This window comes from Peromyscus maniculatus, chromosome 20 (genome assembly GCF_049852395.1).
Source record: "Peromyscus maniculatus bairdii isolate BWxNUB_F1_BW_parent chromosome 20, HU_Pman_BW_mat_3.1, whole genome shotgun sequence".
Classification (NCBI taxonomy): domain Eukaryota; kingdom Metazoa; phylum Chordata; class Mammalia; order Rodentia; family Cricetidae; genus Peromyscus; species Peromyscus maniculatus.
The window spans coordinates 70,581,020-70,598,912 of record NC_134871.1 but is presented as its reverse complement, the minus strand read 5'-3'; the positions used below and the strand labels follow the sequence as shown (position 1 = coordinate 70,598,912).

The 17,893-nt window shown below is 44.7% G+C and overlaps 1 protein-coding gene across 5 annotated transcripts in view; it reads right to left on the bottom strand.

Annotated features, from left to right (window-relative positions):
* Positions 1 to 17,893, bottom strand: part of Slc4a8 (solute carrier family 4 member 8) — an 80,240-nt gene that overhangs the window by 22,976 nt on the left and 39,371 nt on the right. For 2 of the 5 annotated variants that reach the window (XM_016000440.3, XM_076556856.1), the window contains exons 12-16: positions 13,482 to 13,656; positions 12,833 to 12,966; positions 11,578 to 11,823; positions 10,164 to 10,269; positions 8,774 to 8,935 (exon numbers count right to left, since the gene is read on the bottom strand). In XM_016000440.3, the coding sequence (XP_015855926.1) occupies positions 8,774 to 8,935; positions 10,164 to 10,269; positions 11,578 to 11,823; positions 12,833 to 12,966; positions 13,482 to 13,656 (823 nt within the window). The other 3 variants (XM_076556858.1, XM_076556857.1, XM_076556859.1) reach the window with 3 other exon arrangements.

The window sequence follows — 17,893 nt, the reverse complement described above, 5'->3', positions numbered from 1 at the left end:
AGCAAGGACATTTGAAAAGGGACTGTAGACAGGTCATTCCTAGAAAAAATGTTTCTTCAAGGAACAATGGTAACAGAATGCCCCTTCGTTCTGGAGTATGCAGAAGGTGTGGTAAGGGAAAACACTGGACCAACGAATGTAGATCAACAAAGGACAGACAGGGTAATCCTTTGCCTCAGTCTTCGGGAAACTCCCAGAGGGGCCTCACACAGACCCTGGTTGCAAATCCAGTTCAAACCTTTCCTGCAGCCATAGAGGAAATCCCTACTCTGAGCGATTAGATAACCAAATGCCTATTGGAATAAATCATGCTGGTCAGGATGATGAAACAGAGAGAATAGCAAATTCAGGAGAAAACATAAAGAAAATTTTTTGGCAAACTTCTATTAATGAACAAAGACCAAAATTAACAATAAAAATAAATGGTGTTTTGTTGTCTGGTCTGGTAGACACAGGTGCGGACGTTACCATAATTGCACCAGAATTTTGGCATCCAACTTGGCCTCTTCAGGAGGTAAACGTTCAACTGTTAGGAATTGGGACATTATCTCAGGTGAAACAGAGTGCAAGATGGCTCGAATGTATAGGTCCAGAAGGACAGAGAGGAAAATTAAAACCATATGTGGCTAACATAACTATGAACCTGTGGGGTCGAGACTTGTTGCAACAATGGAATACTCAGATTAAAATCCCTCCAATCTCAGAAACAAATCATAAACTAACACATGTTACTGAGAGAAATATTAGAAGATATTGTTCTAATGAGTGGTCACCAGCCATCCATATTATACAAGAACAGGGCACAATAACTGATGATCTTCCAAAGACACCAACAGCTCTACCTTTAAAATGGTTAACAGACAAGCCTGTATGGGTCCAGCAATGGCCTTTAACAACAGAGAAACTCCAGGCTTTAGAAGAGCTGGTAGAAGAACAGTTAAATGCTCAGCATATTGAAGAATCAACCAGCCCTTGGAATTCTCCTGTATTTGTTATTAAAAAGAAATCTGGTAAATGGAGAATGGTAACAGACCTTAGAGCAATTAACAAAGTAATTCAGCCAATGGGCTCTCTACAATCTGGGATGCCTTTGCCTACTCTGTTACCAAAAGGATGGCCTCTCATAGTTATTGATTTAAAAGACTGTTTCTTTTCAATACCCTTACAAGAAAAAGACAGAGAAAGATTTGCTTTTACAATGCCTACTTATAATAATTCTCAACCGGTTAAAAGATTTCAATGGAGGGTCCTCCCTCAGGGAATGTTGAATAGCCCAACTCTGTGCCAATATTTTGTACAACAGCCATTGGAAGTAATACGTAAAAAAATTTCCTAAATCTATAATTTATCATTATATGGACGATATTTTACTAGCTGACACAAATGCAGATACTTTAGAAATAATATTTGAAGAAGTAAAGAAAATTTTGCCTTGCTGGGGATTACAAATTGCTCCTGAAAAGATACAAAGAGGAGATTCTATTAATTATTTAGGATATAAAATAGAGCTACAAAAAATTAGACCCCAAAAGGTGCAAATTCGGAGAGATAGACTACAGACTCTTAATGACTTTCAAAGATTATTTGGAGATATTTCTCATCTACGAACTATTGTTGGGGTAAAAATTGATGAACTGACTAATTTGTTCAGAACCTTAGAAGGTGATAAGGACTTAAATAGTCCAAGAGAATTATCACCTGAAGCTGAGAAAGAATTAGCCTTGGTAGAAAAGAAAGTGCATGAAGGACACGTGGATCGTATTGATCCAAAGCTGGATTGCATTTTGGTTATTTTACCTTCTAGGCGTTCTCCTATTGGAATATTAATGCAGAGGGAAGATATTATATTGGAATGGATATTTTTACCAAATAAACCAAATAAAAAATTAAAAACTTATGTGGAAAAAATCTCTGACTTGATTTACAAAGGAAAATTGAGACTTCGTCAATTAGCAGGCATAGACCCAGCAGAAATTGTCGTACCATTAACTAAGGAGGACATTGAAAAATTATGGACAGAAAGTGAACCTTGGCAAAGAGCTTGCAGTAATTTTTTGGGAGAAATTAACAGCAAATATCCCAAAAGCCATAGAATTGATCTTATAAAGAGAGCTGATTGGATCTTGCCTCGAATTGTACGGCAAAAACCCATATCTGGAGTTTGTACATTTTATACAGATGCCAACAAAGAAGGAAAGGCAGGTTACAAATCAGAAAATTTAAGTAAAGTGGTTCAAAGTCCGTATAATTCAGTTCAAAAATCAGAATTGTATGCTATTCTGTTGGTATTAATGGATTTTTCAGAACCTCTCAACATAGTAACTGACTCTCAGTATGCTGAAAGAGTGGTGTTAAATATTGAGACTGCAGAATTTATCCCTGATGCTTCAGAATTAACTTCACTATTTATTCAATTACAAGATACAATCAGGAAAAGGAATCATCCTTTATATATAACTCACATTCGATCCCATACTGGTCTGCCAGGCCTTCTAGCACAAGGCAATGGTGAGATTGATAAATTATTGATAGGAAATGTGCTGGAAGCCTCAGAATTTCATAAAAAACATCACGTCAATAGTAAAGGTTTAAAAAAGGATTTTTCCATAACCTGGCAACAAGCCAAAGAAATAGTAAAGAAATGTCCTACTTGTTCCTTCTACAATCAAACGCCATTACCAGCAGGATGTAACCCAAAGGGTACTCAGAGAAATGAAATCTGGCAGATGGACGTGTTTCACTTTGCAGAATTTGGAAAATTGAAATATGTACACCACACTATTGATACTTATTCAGGATTTCAATGGGCAACTGCTTTGAGTTCTGAAAAAGCTGATTCTGTAATCACTCATTTGCTAGAAGTTATGGCCATCATGGGTATACCTGCACAAATCAAAACTGAGAATGCTCCAGCATATGTCTCTGTTAAAATGAAACAGTTTTTTGCTTATTACAATATAAAGCATATTACAGGCATACCACATAATCCTACAGGTCAAGCAGTTATAGAAAGATCAAACAGAACTCTAAAGGATATGCTAAATAAACAGAAATGGGTAACAAAAACCCCCAGAAATAGACTGCATAATGCTCTTCTAACTTTGAATTTTCTGAATGCCAATGAGAAAGGAACAACAGCTGCAGAGAGACATTGGATAATAGAAAAAACTACAGAATTAAATCAGCCTATATACTTTAAGGATGTGCTGACCTCAGAATGGAAACCAGGGTATGTATTACATTGGGGACGAGGTTTTGCTTTTGTTTCTACAGGAGAAGATAAGCTGTGGGTACCATCAAAATTGATAAAGGTTCGATTTCAACAAGAGAGACCTCTTAATTAGAGGAGGTGATAGTTCATCAACCAGCATGAACATCCAATTTAAACTAACTTGTATCAATAACACATGCCTTTTCATTTAATCAGATAATAACTTGTCAAAAGGAAACATCCTCAAAATTAGTCTTGGGGAAAGGTTTTTGTTTTTGTCTTTTAGGAGAATGAAGATTAAGGAATTTGAAGAACAATGGACAAATGAGACAACTGAAGAAAAGGGACAAATCATCTATCCCAAGAAACAAAGTGAAACGGTGTATGGGTATATATTATCTAAAAAATTTTATGTCTTCCTAAATGTTTGTCTCTGCTTTTCTCTAAAGACTTAACACTATTGGTCTTCTAATAGTCCCAGTTCAATTAAAATTTAAAGCTGACTTTGGAGTTGGAGAATGGCTTTCTCCTTCTTTAAACTCAAGCATGTTGTTAAAAGGAAAATGCAAACTCCCTGTATCATGCCAGAATAAAAGAGCCATCTTCTGCTATGGTACAGGACAAAGGCAAAATTAATTAAGGGACTATTCTATTACTAATCTCAACTCTTTTGATTCTATTCTGATTCTTTAAACTTTTCTTAAAGTATAAATTTTATATCAAAATTTACAAGATTAATATATATATATACATTTTAAACTTTGTTAAGATATGAATGGTCATATAGAGTACTAACTAATTCTAGAAAAAAGGCTAGCTGCATATATATGTTTTTGTGTTCGAGTCTCTTATCAGTTTTCTGCAGGAAATCACGGCCAGGCCTAACATCAACTGAAGTCTCCAGAAAGAAGATGGGGCCCCACAACAACAACAATTCCACGTGGACAATAATAATATCATTAAGCTGACAAACATCATCCACAGATCAGCTTTGAACTATAAGGTGTTCAAAGCAATTTTGAGATGACTAGCTGAGATGATCCAGTCTCAAAGACTACTTGAATAAGGACTTGAGATAAACCCTGAACTTTGGCATTATACACAGGCTGGACAATGAAGGATATAGTTACCTTTCCTAGAATTTGACAATTAACCTAAAATTTTTCTTTCAGGATAAAGAAAACTTCGCCCATACCCAGCAGGAAGCAATTTTAAGAGTACGACGCCCACATTCCCAAAGAGGTGGTGTGGGGTGGGTGGTTTTTTGGTCTTGTTAATGGGTTTTGGATCTGGGATAATTTTCAGTATTCAGGGGGGTTGGTTACAAGTTATTGTCAAGGGTTAGGAAAAAGGCTAAGCAGAAGAGATTAGATTTAAGGTTCTTGTTTAAAAAAAAAAAGAAAGAAAGAAAGAAAAGAAAAAGACAATTACTAATTTTAAATACTTTACATTGGATTGAATTGTTTTATATTCTATACAAATTTGAAACTGATATTGTTAGAAAATGCTATATGTATATTTCTAATTGTATTCATACCATTCATTTAACAATATATTGCAAATTTCTGATCCTTGAATGTTATTATTACCAACTATTAGGATATAAAGAAATGAAAGTTAGTAGTTAGACATTACAATAGAACTTGTAGTCATATTAGATATGTTTTAAAAATTGAGCAGAGATGTTTTAGACAGGTCATCTTCAAACCCTTCAGAGATCTACAGAATATGGCATTTAAAATGTTTTAATAACTTAGAAAATTTTTCTTTTTTGAGACATGTCGGCTCCTGGCAGTACCAATCTACTTCAGAGAAAATATGGGCATTGAAGAAACTGCATATGGAGTCAACTTTCATTGTGGCAAAAGTTAGCCACTGGACAACAAAGTATCCTCGAATCAACAGGACAAAATGGACAGACAGAACACGAAACAAGGGACTACTGATTCTTGCCAAAACAAGTGTGGTTATGGCTTTATCAAAAGGCATCTTCTGAGGCCAGGACAATATGGCCCCATCCCTGAAGTGGCCTTCGCATCCGGAAAAGGTACGGTGCCCTTTTCTTCGAAGGCAGCTTAACAGGCAGAGGGCCGATGGCTTCTGTTGTGCAATGGAACAGCAGCTAAAAGCTCATGCCTCTTGAAAGTAGACTAGCATTTAATAGAGGGATGTGGAGAAGAAGGGGATGCTGAGATGAAGCCATATATACACAGCCAAGAAGAATGAACAGCTGAATTAAAAAACTGTCAACAATTTCCAGAATTTAAAATCCTGAATCATGACAGGACACTAGTGGAATTCAGGTGTTTCTGGTACGTGGACTGCTCTCACCCAATGTGAGGTTGAACTGTTGACCTTGTGTACATCCTACATCACAAATGAGTCTGTCAGATACACTAAGCCTATAGGCTGAAGATGATGCCCCAACACTGCGGAGAAACCTCAGGTGACTGCCCAGGCAGCTGGCTGTTTCTGTCAACTCACAAATTTTTTGGAAGTTGCTTGCATGCACTTCCTGTTTTTATTTTTGTTAGCTAATATTATTCCCTTCTTGGGTCTCTGAGGGAGTTGAAGATTAGTTAGTTATGGTTGAAGATTAGTTAGTTATAGTTGAAAATTAATTAGGATAGAAAGTGCATTAGATACATCTTAGATTTACCAAAATAGGATAGATAATGGAATTATTTCTCTGATTTGCCAAATACCTGGTTAGGTATTTATTACTTGTATATATTGTATATAGTTATTGTACTTTTGTATATTTTTCTTTTGTTAGTTATAACCTTTTGCTTTTTTTTCTTTTTATTAAAATAGAAAAGGGGAAATGTGGTGCTAATCTAATTGTACTGAAATGTGATTTTGAATGTATGTTAATAAATAAAGTTGCCCTGGGGTCAGAGCTATTAGAGCCATAGCAAGAGTGTGGCGGTGGTGGCACACGCCTTTCATCCCATAGATCTCTGTGTGTTCAGGGATACAGCCAGCATTGGAGACATATGCCTTTAAGACCTAGGGGGCTGTACATTCAGACAGTGACGAGGCAGTCACATGTTTGGGTTTACAACCAATGAGAAGGCAGAACAAAATACTATAAATAGACGAACAGACAGGAAATAGGTCTCTTTTCGGGAAGCTGGGACACCGCAGGCGGAAGGGTGAGATTTTAGCTCTGAGCTCTGACCTCTCGGCTTTCTCTTTTACATTGTTTCTGTGTTTCTTATTTAATAAGACGGTTAGTTACATCTACACATGTGTGTGTGGTGTGTGTATATGCATACATGTGCTTATGTGTGTGTGTGCATGTGTATGTGGTGTGTGTGTATATGTATACATGTGCTTATGTGTGCATGTGTGTGTGCACATGTATTCCCATCCATTTTAAGGCCTGTCCCAAGAGGACCACCTGTGGCTTGTTCTGGTTCTCTGATCTTCCAGTTCACCCCAATACCTGGCTCAGGTTTGGTTTTATTAATAAGAACTTTTAAGGCCTCTAGCACAAGGCAATCATGAGATTGATAAATTATTGATAGGAAATGTGCTGGAGGCCTCAGAATTTCATAAAAAACATCATGTCGATAGTAAAGGTTTAAAAAAGGATTTTTCCATAACTTGGCAACAATCCAAAGAAATAGTAAAGAAATGTCCTACTTGTTCCTTCTACAATCAAATGACATTACCAGCAGGGTGTAACCCAAAAGGGTACTCAGAGGAATGAAATCTGGCAGATGGACATGTTTCACTTTGCAGAATTTGGAAAACTGAAATATGTACACCACACTATCGATACTTATTCAGGATTTCAATGGGCAACTGCTTTGAGTTCTGAAAAAGCTGATTCTGTAATCACTCATTTGCTAGAAGTTATGGCCATCATGGGTATACCTACACAAATCAAAACTGACAATGCTCCATCATATGTCTCTAGTAAAATGAAACAGTTTTTTGCTTATTTCAATATAAAGCATATTACAGGCATACCACACAATCCTACAGGTCAAGCAGTTATAGAAAGATCAAACAGAACTCTAAAGGATGTGCTAAATAAACAGAAAGGGTTAACAAAAAACCCCAGAAACAGACTACATAATGCTCTATTAACTTTGAATTTTCTCAATGCTAATGAGAAAGGAACAACAGCTGCAGAGAGACATTGGATAATAGAAAAAACTACAGAATTAAATCAGCCTATATACTTTAAGGATGTGCTGACCTCTTGGCTTTCTTCTTTGCATTGGTTCTGTGTTTCTTATTTAATAAGATGGTTGGTTACATCTACAACCACCCCATTTTAGAGGTAAGTTGAGTTTTAATAAAAGATAGGGACAAGCACCCTGGTCTCAGCCTCCCACAGGGAGGAGGTAAAGACATCCTGGCCGCCCACAGCATCCCTGCTAACTTTGCTTTGATGTCTCAGACGAGCAGCACCCTCTCCAGGGTTTTGTTAATCCCCGACTGTTCTACGGAGTCTCTGAAGACTCATCCCCACACCTGCACCATGAAACAACCCTGAACCCCCCAGGACCACATCTTCCTTCTTCCTCTGAATTCCTACGGCACTGACTTTCCAGGTAGATGGGACCAACTGCCCCCCGGACTTCCCCTTCATATCCACTGGATGACACTACTTTTGAATTACTTTTAAAACTCTTTATTTGCTTATTCATTCTGTGTATATGTACACACACCATGACGCGCACGGAGACAGAAGTTGTTCTCTCCACCGTGTGGGTCCCAGGGATCGAACTCAGGTCATCAGGCTTGGCAGCGGAGTCTTTACCCACTGAGCGCCTCCCTGGCCCTGCAGATGTCTTTAACTCTGTGTCCCCCACGGCACTCACCCAGGTTAACTATTTGTCCGGACAGGAAACGGACATGAGCTCATTTATTATCTGCTTCCCTCAGCCACGCTGCGGACTCGCTAAGGCCTAGGGATGGATTTCAGCTATGGATATGTAGATGGTAAGTAACCAACCGAGCCCTCCACCCATAAATTCAAGTAGTCTGGTGTGTGGATTTGCCTGAAGGAGAGACCTCACAGAAGCCATGGCCCACACAGCTGCTCAAACTCAGGCTTCTAATTCTGCTGTCTGAACTGGCAGAGACCCTGCTCATGACATAAACAATAGCTCTTGAGGCTTCAGATGGTCAGGAAAGGAATCCAAGCCAGGGACAGACTGGTTCCTGCAGCCAGGGAGTTCGTAATCTATGGCGGGAACCATGCCTTGGAAGGGGCTTTGGGGTCCTTTAAAGCACATAAAGCCAACCTCTCCAGCAAGCCTGCTCTAGAGTTTTACATCCCAAGTCTCTCAGAATCCCAGACACGAACTTCAACAGCATTCTGGAGAGACGCAACCTTCAGAGGACATCACCACCACCTTCAACTTACCTGGCCCTTTTCAATCAAAAAGGTTTTAAGCATCCTCATTCCATACCATGGAGCTGAGAAAGAGGCTGCCAAGATGCCTGCCACCATGCAGCTCCTCAGGACAGCTGGCGCCCTTCATGCTGCCAATCTCTACAGCAGACTCCTAACACAAAAGTAACACAGGAGCAGCTACCTACTCTGGTCGGGAAATAGCGGCTCGTCTTAAATGTCTTTAAGGTGCTGGAGAGGATGAAGGTGGTGAAGAAGAGGATGCAGGACCAGAAGAGCACGTCGGGAGTGTAGGGTCCATGATGACCACACGACGATCCTATGAACTCTCCATGCATGTACTGGCATTCCTGGAGGAACAACAATTCTGGGTTACAAAAGGCGGGCACACAGGAACAAACAGCTGCTTCCTGAGGTCACCACGCACTGCCATGCCACGGCTGCGGGAAGCACAGGCCTCCAGCACTACCCACTTGACCACCATGCAGCTAGGGTCCTCACTAGCAGGTCCCTGTCAGGAACACTGGTGGTCCTAACCAATACACTTAGGCATGAGGTTAGAACTATTCAAAACAAACACTTCTTCTGAGGCTCTGCGAAGAACTTAGAGGTTGATATTATTTGTAATATAGAGACCCTTTGAAAGTTGAATATTCTTCAAGCTCCACAAAGCCTGGATCTGTCACTGTCCCCACATAATCTTATCCTCACATGTCCCCAAGTCACAGGACGGGGCATATGTGGGAGAAAGGAAAGGGGCAGCTTTCCTTTTCCTGAAAGTATGAGAGGATTTCAGAAAGGGAAAAGAAAAGTTAGAAATATTTAGGTTTCATTAAGCGTTTGTGTTTACTCTTACATTCATTTTTGTGAGGTTTTTTAAAAATGAGAATCAGCTAGCATGTTCATATAAAACAAAGGAATGCAATAAACAATCACTGCCATCAGTGGCAGATTCTCTAAGCGCTGTGGAGAGACTCTGACAGAAACGGGCACATGATGGGAACTGCGGCGCTTCAGAGCCTGGCAGTCATCTGAAGGATCTCAGGGAAGCCCCCGTTACTGCAGGTGAGACACCATCACAAAAATATACCAGTGTTTCCCATAACTTATAAATTCATACAAATTCCAAGGCAGTTTTCAAAATAAACAAAAGAAGGTGATTCTTGAGTTCATCTTCCAGAAATGTGTATCAGCTAACTGTTGCCACTAAGGGCGATACAGAGATCAATAAATCAATAAAATGTAGCAATTTTAGCATGATAAAGGCAAAGAAATGGTAAGTGTATCAATATGATAAAACAGAGCTAATCGGTAACAGGCCACACAGTCACTACTTGCATGATCAAAGTGGCCCTTTTCAAGGCCCCGATGGGTCTCTTCCATCAATCCTGGACGGCCTTAAACTTACGAAATGTTCCCACCTCGGGCCCCCAAGGGCTAGGATTACAGGTGTGTGCCACTACATCCAGCTCAAGCTTAAATGCCAGGGTCCGGCAAAGGGCCACTCTACCTCCATCTAGAAGTCCTTCGTAGCCCCAGTGGTCACAACGGAGGGCTCTGGCCACGCCCCACACTTACACTGACAGTCAGGTTCGCCCAGTTCACGTCTGCAGTCATGATGTTGCGGTCCTTCCAGTACTGTAAAGTACGGTTGCTGGGACTCTCCGGGAGCGCGCACCTGCAGCTAGGGAGAGAGGAAAACGTTCCCAACCAGAAGCAGCCAGCTAATTGCTAAGTGCTCTTAGCAGTGACGAGGTTAAGGGCTCTGTGGGAGCCTTCCTCCTTTCTTCCTCATAAACTTCAGATCTTGGAGATGGGTCCTATTGGCTGAAGACAACTTATCAACACAACCACACTCTGAATTTTCAGTTGGTCATGACTAAAGAAGTGTCCAACCCAGGCAGCATGTGGGTCTTGGATAAAACAGTGTGGACAACCTATGCCTGGCATGTGATGAGCCCAGATTAAGACCAGCGGTTCCTTGTTTGGTTTCTACCTCTTAAGCTCTTGCTATGAGTCAATCAGCAGAGAGGAGGTCCCGATGCTCCACGCAGTTCTCAACAACTCCTTCCAGTCTCAATCCCGGCCTCCCAGGCCGCCACCACACCCCTCCTGGAGTGAGTCCCCTGCACAGCCACTTCCTGGCTCCTCCAGCCGCCCCACTGCCCCCCCCTCCTCCTTCCTCCCTCCTCCCTCCCTCCCTCATTCATCAGGTGAGACCACCATGTTGCCCCCGGCCTCAGCGGGCTTTGCATCAGCGTGGGCGGCTGACAGCTGCTCTCACCGCTTCGGCTTCATCTGGACAACCGGAAGCCAGGTCTTCCTTTTATAACAGGGTTAAGACGCAGCTCTCACCAGAAGGAAGCCTCAAAACTACACTCAGTTTTTTGTTTTTAAAAGCCAGTCTCAGGGCTCGGAAGGCAGCTGAGCCGGAACCTGAGTTTAAATCTCTAGAATTAGACACGCAGGAATGCCGTGTGCAGCTGCAATCCGTCACACCTAGGATGTAGGTCAAAGTGGAGACAGAGGACCTGACCGTGCAGGTCAGCTCACTGGGAACACAGCGTCAAACAACAGACTATGCCAACCAAAACGGGAGGTGGCTAGAAAAGGGCGACCATTTCTTCAGTGGTCTAACCATTGGCCAAAGGGCTGTGTTCTTGTAAACAACTCCCACCACCCATGCTCCTGTACGCAGCCCCAGTCAAACTCAATGGGACACACACACAAACACGCACACGCACACATGAAGATGTAAAAGGAGAAGGAAGACTGGTTGGACAGAAGAAAAGCATCAGTGGAAGGTGGCAGGCGGGGGAGTGTGAGGGAAAGTGATGGGGTGAACATGATCGAGATGCATTACTTAATACACGTGCTACACTGTCAAACATGAAACCGTAAATTACTTGACTGCCATGCCTTGGTAAACAGGAAGTTCCTAATTCTATAAGTGAAAAACAGGAAGAGGAAGAAAGGCAGGAGACATACTTACTAGTAGAGGCTAAGGTGGTCCAGCTGGCTGTGCATGTGGATGGGGTAGGTCTCCGCCAGGTGAATCAGCTTTTCTATCGCTTCGTAGATGAAGATGATGCAGATCAGGGAGGCAAAGGCCTCTTCCGTGAAGCGAGTGATATAGCAGACGAGGGAGCTGGCGTCCGTGGCCACAAGGACGACGCACAGGAAGGCGGTCCACAGCCCGATGCAGGCTCGCAGGGAGAGGTACGAGAGGGCATAGTCCCTGGAAGACACCGGAGCTCGTGAACGAACACGGAAGGGAGGCAGGGAGGGACAGACAGACACTGTGGCTGACTCAGCTCAGCGGATCCACACCAGCACTGCAACCCCCCCCCCCTCGTCCCTCAGGCTGCACGCTGCGCCCTGCACTCCTCGGCAAAGCCCGGGACGGCTGTTCAACGTCTTCACAGGAGCTGCTTGCAGGGTAAAGACACAGAAGACAGAGAAGGAAGAAAACACTGTGTGTGCAGGATCTCTGCCGTCACCACCGTGTGACTGCAGGGGGTCGTGCAAAGAGAAGAAGAGGCTGGCCCTGGTCCCGTGTGCATCTACAACGTGGGAAAGGGGTCTTCCAGCGTGGAAACCAGAGCATCGCTAGGCCCCAGCACCATCCACAAACAATAAGAAGAAAGGACAGTAGACCCAATTTAAAACTGTCCTAAAACATAAAAGGGAGAGAGTCTGCGTCAGTTAGGATATTGGGTGTGGCCGTGCAGCCTGCAACCCAGCACTCAGGAGATCACAGCAAGAAGAATGTGAACACAAGGTCACCTGGGCTGCACACAGAGACCTTAGCTCAAAATAAATAGCTGGAGAGATGGCCCAATGGTTAAGCGCACTGGCTGCAATTCTAGAGGACCCGGGTTTGATTCCCAGCTCACAACCACACGTAACTCCAGCTCCAGAGGCTCCAATGTCCCCTCTGATCTCCATCGGCACTGTGCACACGATGCACGCAGGCACAATGCCCGTACACATACAATACATACACACACATCTCAAAACTGACACATCTAAGAGACTAAAGATGTAAAGACTTTCAGTGATGGTGAGGAGACACTAAGCAGGGCTCTGGGGAGGAGGAGGCCTGCGGCTACACGAACTGTGGGAGGATGGCAGGCCAGAGACTCGGCCCCTCAGGTTTGTGTCTGCTGTGGGCCTGTACGGAGCTGGTACTCAGCTTTGGCAGGTGGCAGCCACGTCCATTAACCGTCAGGAAAACAATGTCTTACTTGCAGAACTTGAACAGAATCTTCTCAAACACGAGGACTGGCCCGGTGCTCCCCAGGATGGTGAGGGGCTGCCCAGCAAACAAGGAGTAAGCAATCCCCGTCATGGACGCTCCAAACAAGGATTCAATTGCACTCTGAGGAGGAGAAAAAATCAGAGTCCACGGCCGTCCACAGACAGGAGCTGCCTTACCTACGCCGACTCAGCGGCTCCGTGCCTAGACAATCATTTGCTTCTAAGCAAGAGTGGGGGTACCCAGGGCCTAAAGCTCTCACAAACAAACACTACTTTAACAATTCAGGTACCCAAACCATCTTCCATGATTCCTCATCTAAGTTTTATCCTTCAGCTCAGTTCGGTATTCAAAGATATATAAAGGCACAATGTCATTCATACAACACCCTATCACACAGGGTGACTGAATCTTGTTTTCAAATGTTATCAGTGGATCCATTTCCCATTCTTGGGGAAATGAGCAGTTCACCTAGGCAACCAGCTAACAGTGACGTACAAGCAGAAGGTATATACGTGGGAGGCAGAACCCCTGTTCTCCTCAGCACTGACTACGTAAGGTGTCCCCTGAGAACTTGGATGCCACCACAAGATTTGAAGTCTTGTCTTGGGCCATTAGAGATGACGAAAAGCTCTTACTATGCGTCCTTCAGTGGCCTCGCCCAGCAGTCCCCCAAAGGTGATCACAGGCGACATGCAGGCACAGTACAGGAAGAGGAAGGAGGCCAGACACTGTAAGCTGAGCGCGTCCCGGTAGTCACTCCAGTACCAGGGAGCCTTCCGCTTGACGTCCAGCACCAAGCCCCCAAACAGCCTGCAGAGACAGGGTGACAGGCCTCTAACGCGGTCCTCTTCCGAGGAGCCAGGGCAGAACACCTCTGAATACTGCAGATGTACTCTGCAGTTCAGCTCCAACTTCACCCCAAGCACGTCTCTTTGCACAGACAGACTCTGTTATAATCAAGGGTATGGCATATGGTAAAACTGAAAATGTACCAAGCATTAAAAAGGTTAATTTGGGTATGCACACTGCCCATTTATCAATATCCATAATTAACAAGAAGGCAAACCTGAGCTTCAGTTTCAGTCTCTAAGCTGTTAGGAGGAATCGTGAAAAGCAGCCCAGGTTACTAGTGTTGTTAGGATTTCCCAGGTATAAAGCACTACGCATGCACATCCCCTCTCTGAGCAGCCCCCTGCCTCAGTCTCTGCGGAACCACTGACCCATGCACTGGCCAAGCAGAAGACAGTCAGTGCCAGGCACTGGAGACACAGCATGGAACAAGACAAACACAGCCCTTGCTCTCCAAGACCAGCAGCCCAGTGCAGGAGACCGGCAAAGCGGGACAATGGCTGCTGTGGTATCACAGGCTGGGGAGGGGCATCTCAGCAGTGACTCGGCGGGAAGGACGGGGAGACAGCCAGACAAGGCAGAGGGACCAGCACTGGGACACCCCAGGGTTCAAGGTGCTAGCAGAGATCAACAGCACAGGGGAAAAGACAAGGCTGGAGACACTGAGTCACAGAGGCTGTGAATGGTTCCAAGGAACTGGAACCTACTCCTCAGAGCATGTCAAGTTACTGACGGATTTTAAACAGTGGAGCAGCAGCACCCAACATGCATTCTAGAATCATCACCCTGCGGCAGTGTGAAGGCAGTGTGGACTGAGCTGAGGGCAGGTGGTGGGTTCAAGGGCTATCGGGGAGAGTCAGCAGGACTCCACGGCAGCTTCAGGCCCTCACAGAGGAGGCCAATGAGAAGCAAGACACACACCAAGGAGGAACACTGCCCCCAGCCAGTCAGTTCCTCAGAGTGGAGCCTGGGCGCCACAGCGACCTAGCTTCAGATCGATGGCATAGGGGGGTGGGGAAGGAAAGGAGTAGGGGATGTTTTAGGGCAGGAACTAATAAATGCAAACTTTGATTGGATCCTACATCAACAAATAAAATCCAAAAAGATGTTAATAATCTCAAGAAAAATGAACCTGGGCTGAGCACTAGATAATTTAAAGAAAGATGGTTAATCTTGTTAGACTTGAGATCAGCATAATAATAATAATCCTTATTAAATGAGATACATACTGAGGTAGTTACAGGCAAAATGATATCGATGATTTAATTTAAAATAATCTAGAAAATATAAAAACAAGTGAGAGGGAATAAATGAAACAAAATTGACAAAATGTTGGTAACAGCTGGTGGGTATCTGGGGGACCATTATATAATTAACTCTTCTTCACAAGAATTGTCTACATAAGAAAACTACAACAAAACCATTTTCTCAATGGAGGGCAGTGTGGCTGACCCTTGCCTCTTGTCCTAAGAGCTAGGGAAGTGTGAAGAGGTTGGGACCTACATCCAGGGGACAAGCTGGCCAACCCTGCTCCCCTCAGCCCTGGACTGGGGGTGTGGTGAGACAGGACACAGGGTGGAGACTTCCCACTCGCCCGTCTCCTCTGGCTGTGGCACTGTTCCTCCGTTTATACCAGGAACATCACCATCTGGCTGTGGTCTTAAGAAGGGACAGGAAAGCCACCCCCAGGACTGCTTTAGCATCTGTATGTACCACAAACCAGCTCAGGCAAAGGAGCTATCTCAGGAGCCAGCCTACATCACCAAAGGTCAGCCTCTGGGTTGGGACCGAAGGCCTGTTGACAACAGAGTGCCATTTTGTCTTGCTCTCTCTATACAAAGACCCTCAGGGACCTCTGCGGTGGCCATGACTAATCTGGGACATTATACAACTGTTCCAGGGTCCTCCTACAACAGTGTCCTGCACCAGGAACCCACTGTCTTTCACCAACAACCTCCCTCTGAAGGGAAAAGAATCTCTGCAGCTCACTGAGGCTCCTTGAGACGCTCCCCCAGCGGCCAGCCTCTGGGCACAGGAGGTAAACAACAGACAAGTTCTATGAAACAGAAGACATCCGCCTAGCGATGCTTGAGAGAGGCAGGCCAGGGTCACACTAACAGCATCACTAAAAACTATGAATAATTTCTGATTACTTCTTTTATTTTTGAGATAAGGTCTCTCTATTATGTAGCTCTGGCTGTCCTGGAACTCACTCCGTAGACCAGGTTGGCTTCAAACTCACAGAGATCCGCCTGCCTCTGCTTCCCGAGTGCTGGGATTAAAGGTGTGCACCGCCCACCACCCAACTCTGATTGCTTCTTTTAGAGTCAGCCCCATACCTCACTCATGCATAAAATCAGGCCGTAATGCAGACATTAATTAGACGTGGATGCTTCTCTTCATATCTGAAATTTCCTTTCCTTTCAACACGGTCCTGGATGGTCAGTGTTTGGGGCAGAGGCACACAGAGATATGAATTGAAGCTTGATGCAAGAACAGACTTACCCGTGGAGAGGGTCACTAGGCTCTGGACCACTGACTTAGGGAACCCTTCCCTGGAGGGCTTTAGGGACAGGCCAGCCATCCATTTGTCTGGTGTGCTTTGAAAGAAACCTGTTTGAAGTGTGGGGGGATCGAGACAGCAGCTCTGGATTTTTTCATTAACCCTTCCCCAAAGTGTGCTCCCCAAATACGGGATATTAATGTACCCCAAAAGCCCCGTCCCAGAGGATCCTACTGTAGAGCTTCTGGGTTGCTAGGAAGCATCCAGTCAAACTTCCTGTTTCATTACATGGTAGCCCACCTGAGTCAACATCAGGATGCCTCACGACGCGGTCTTAACCCTGGCTCAGAGGGTCAGGAAACATAGAACACAGCGGAGTGCTTCCCACTGCCTTCCTGTTCCTTAGACTCCACTCGATCTCATCTCCAAACACCTCCTTACCCAGCATGGGAACCGCCCCTAAGTCTCCGCGTTTGGCCTCAGGGTTCTAGGACATGATATCCAGAAAGAGACGTCTGCACTCAGAGCTATACAACAAAGGGTGTGGAGAATCAGAACTGCGTTTTGTGACTGTGCAGTCCAGAAAGCTCCAGAGACGTTTATGTATCCAGGGTCCACGGTCACCTCTGACATAGTTAGAAGTGGTCTAGGGGCCAGAGCTGGCCTGGAACTGGGATTTCTCACAGAGGTAGTGGGTCACCTGGCCTGAGAGGCTACCGTGACAGGAAGGCCATGGTCCTGCTGCCCTCCCTAGGTAGTCTGAGGATGACATCAGCTCAGGAAGAGGACAGCCAAGCAGAGCTTAGGCCATAGCTTTCTCTGAGCATTGTCATATCCAGAAGTCCTTGCTGTGTGAAACATGCAGACTCCTCCCAATCCTGCTTGCATTTGTGAGTTAAGATCATTGGGCTTGTGATAAGGGTGTTTTCCTTGGGAAAATCAGATACAATTTCCAAGATTCTATACCTGCTGAAATCCAATCTAACAGTGGCCCAAAGCCCCACGCAGGACTGACTTTAAGCCGTGATTCTCATGTTCTGTTTCCTCAGAGAAAACCTTGCAGCCTCAACCCCATGGCTTCAACTATGCCTGGGTACAGATACACTTACACATCAAAAAGATACACTGAAACATTGAAACATTACGTTATCAGACCCTGCCTCCTCCCGGACAGCCTCAGCCTTGGAGCCTCTCCGGATGCTCCCCTCACTGCCTCAGCCTTGGAGCCTCTCGGGATGCTCCCCTCACTGCCTCAGCCTTGGAGCCTCTCCGGATGCTCCCCTCACTGCCTCAGCCTTGGAGCCTCTCGGGATGCTCCCCTCACTGCCTCAGCCTTGGAGCCTCTCCGGATGCTCCCCTCACTGCCTCAGCCTTGGAGCCTCTCGGGATGCTCCCCTCACTGCCTCAGCCTTGGAGCCTCTCGGGATGCTCCCCTCACTGCCGCCAGACACCAGTTCGCCTCTTTCTTAGGCTGCTGCTCCCTTTAGCGACAGCTACTCCATGCAAGGCTTCTCCTTTCTGCCTGTGCTACTCCAGAACGGAGCTACTTTCAAAGATCCTCTCAACCAGAAAAACGTACTCTTCCATCAGGACAGTGCTAATTAAGGGCCATTCCCACACCCATTTCTCTGTTCCCTTCCTGACTTCTCCATAAATTTCTAAGAGTAGAAAAGTAAATCATGCACTATATTAAAA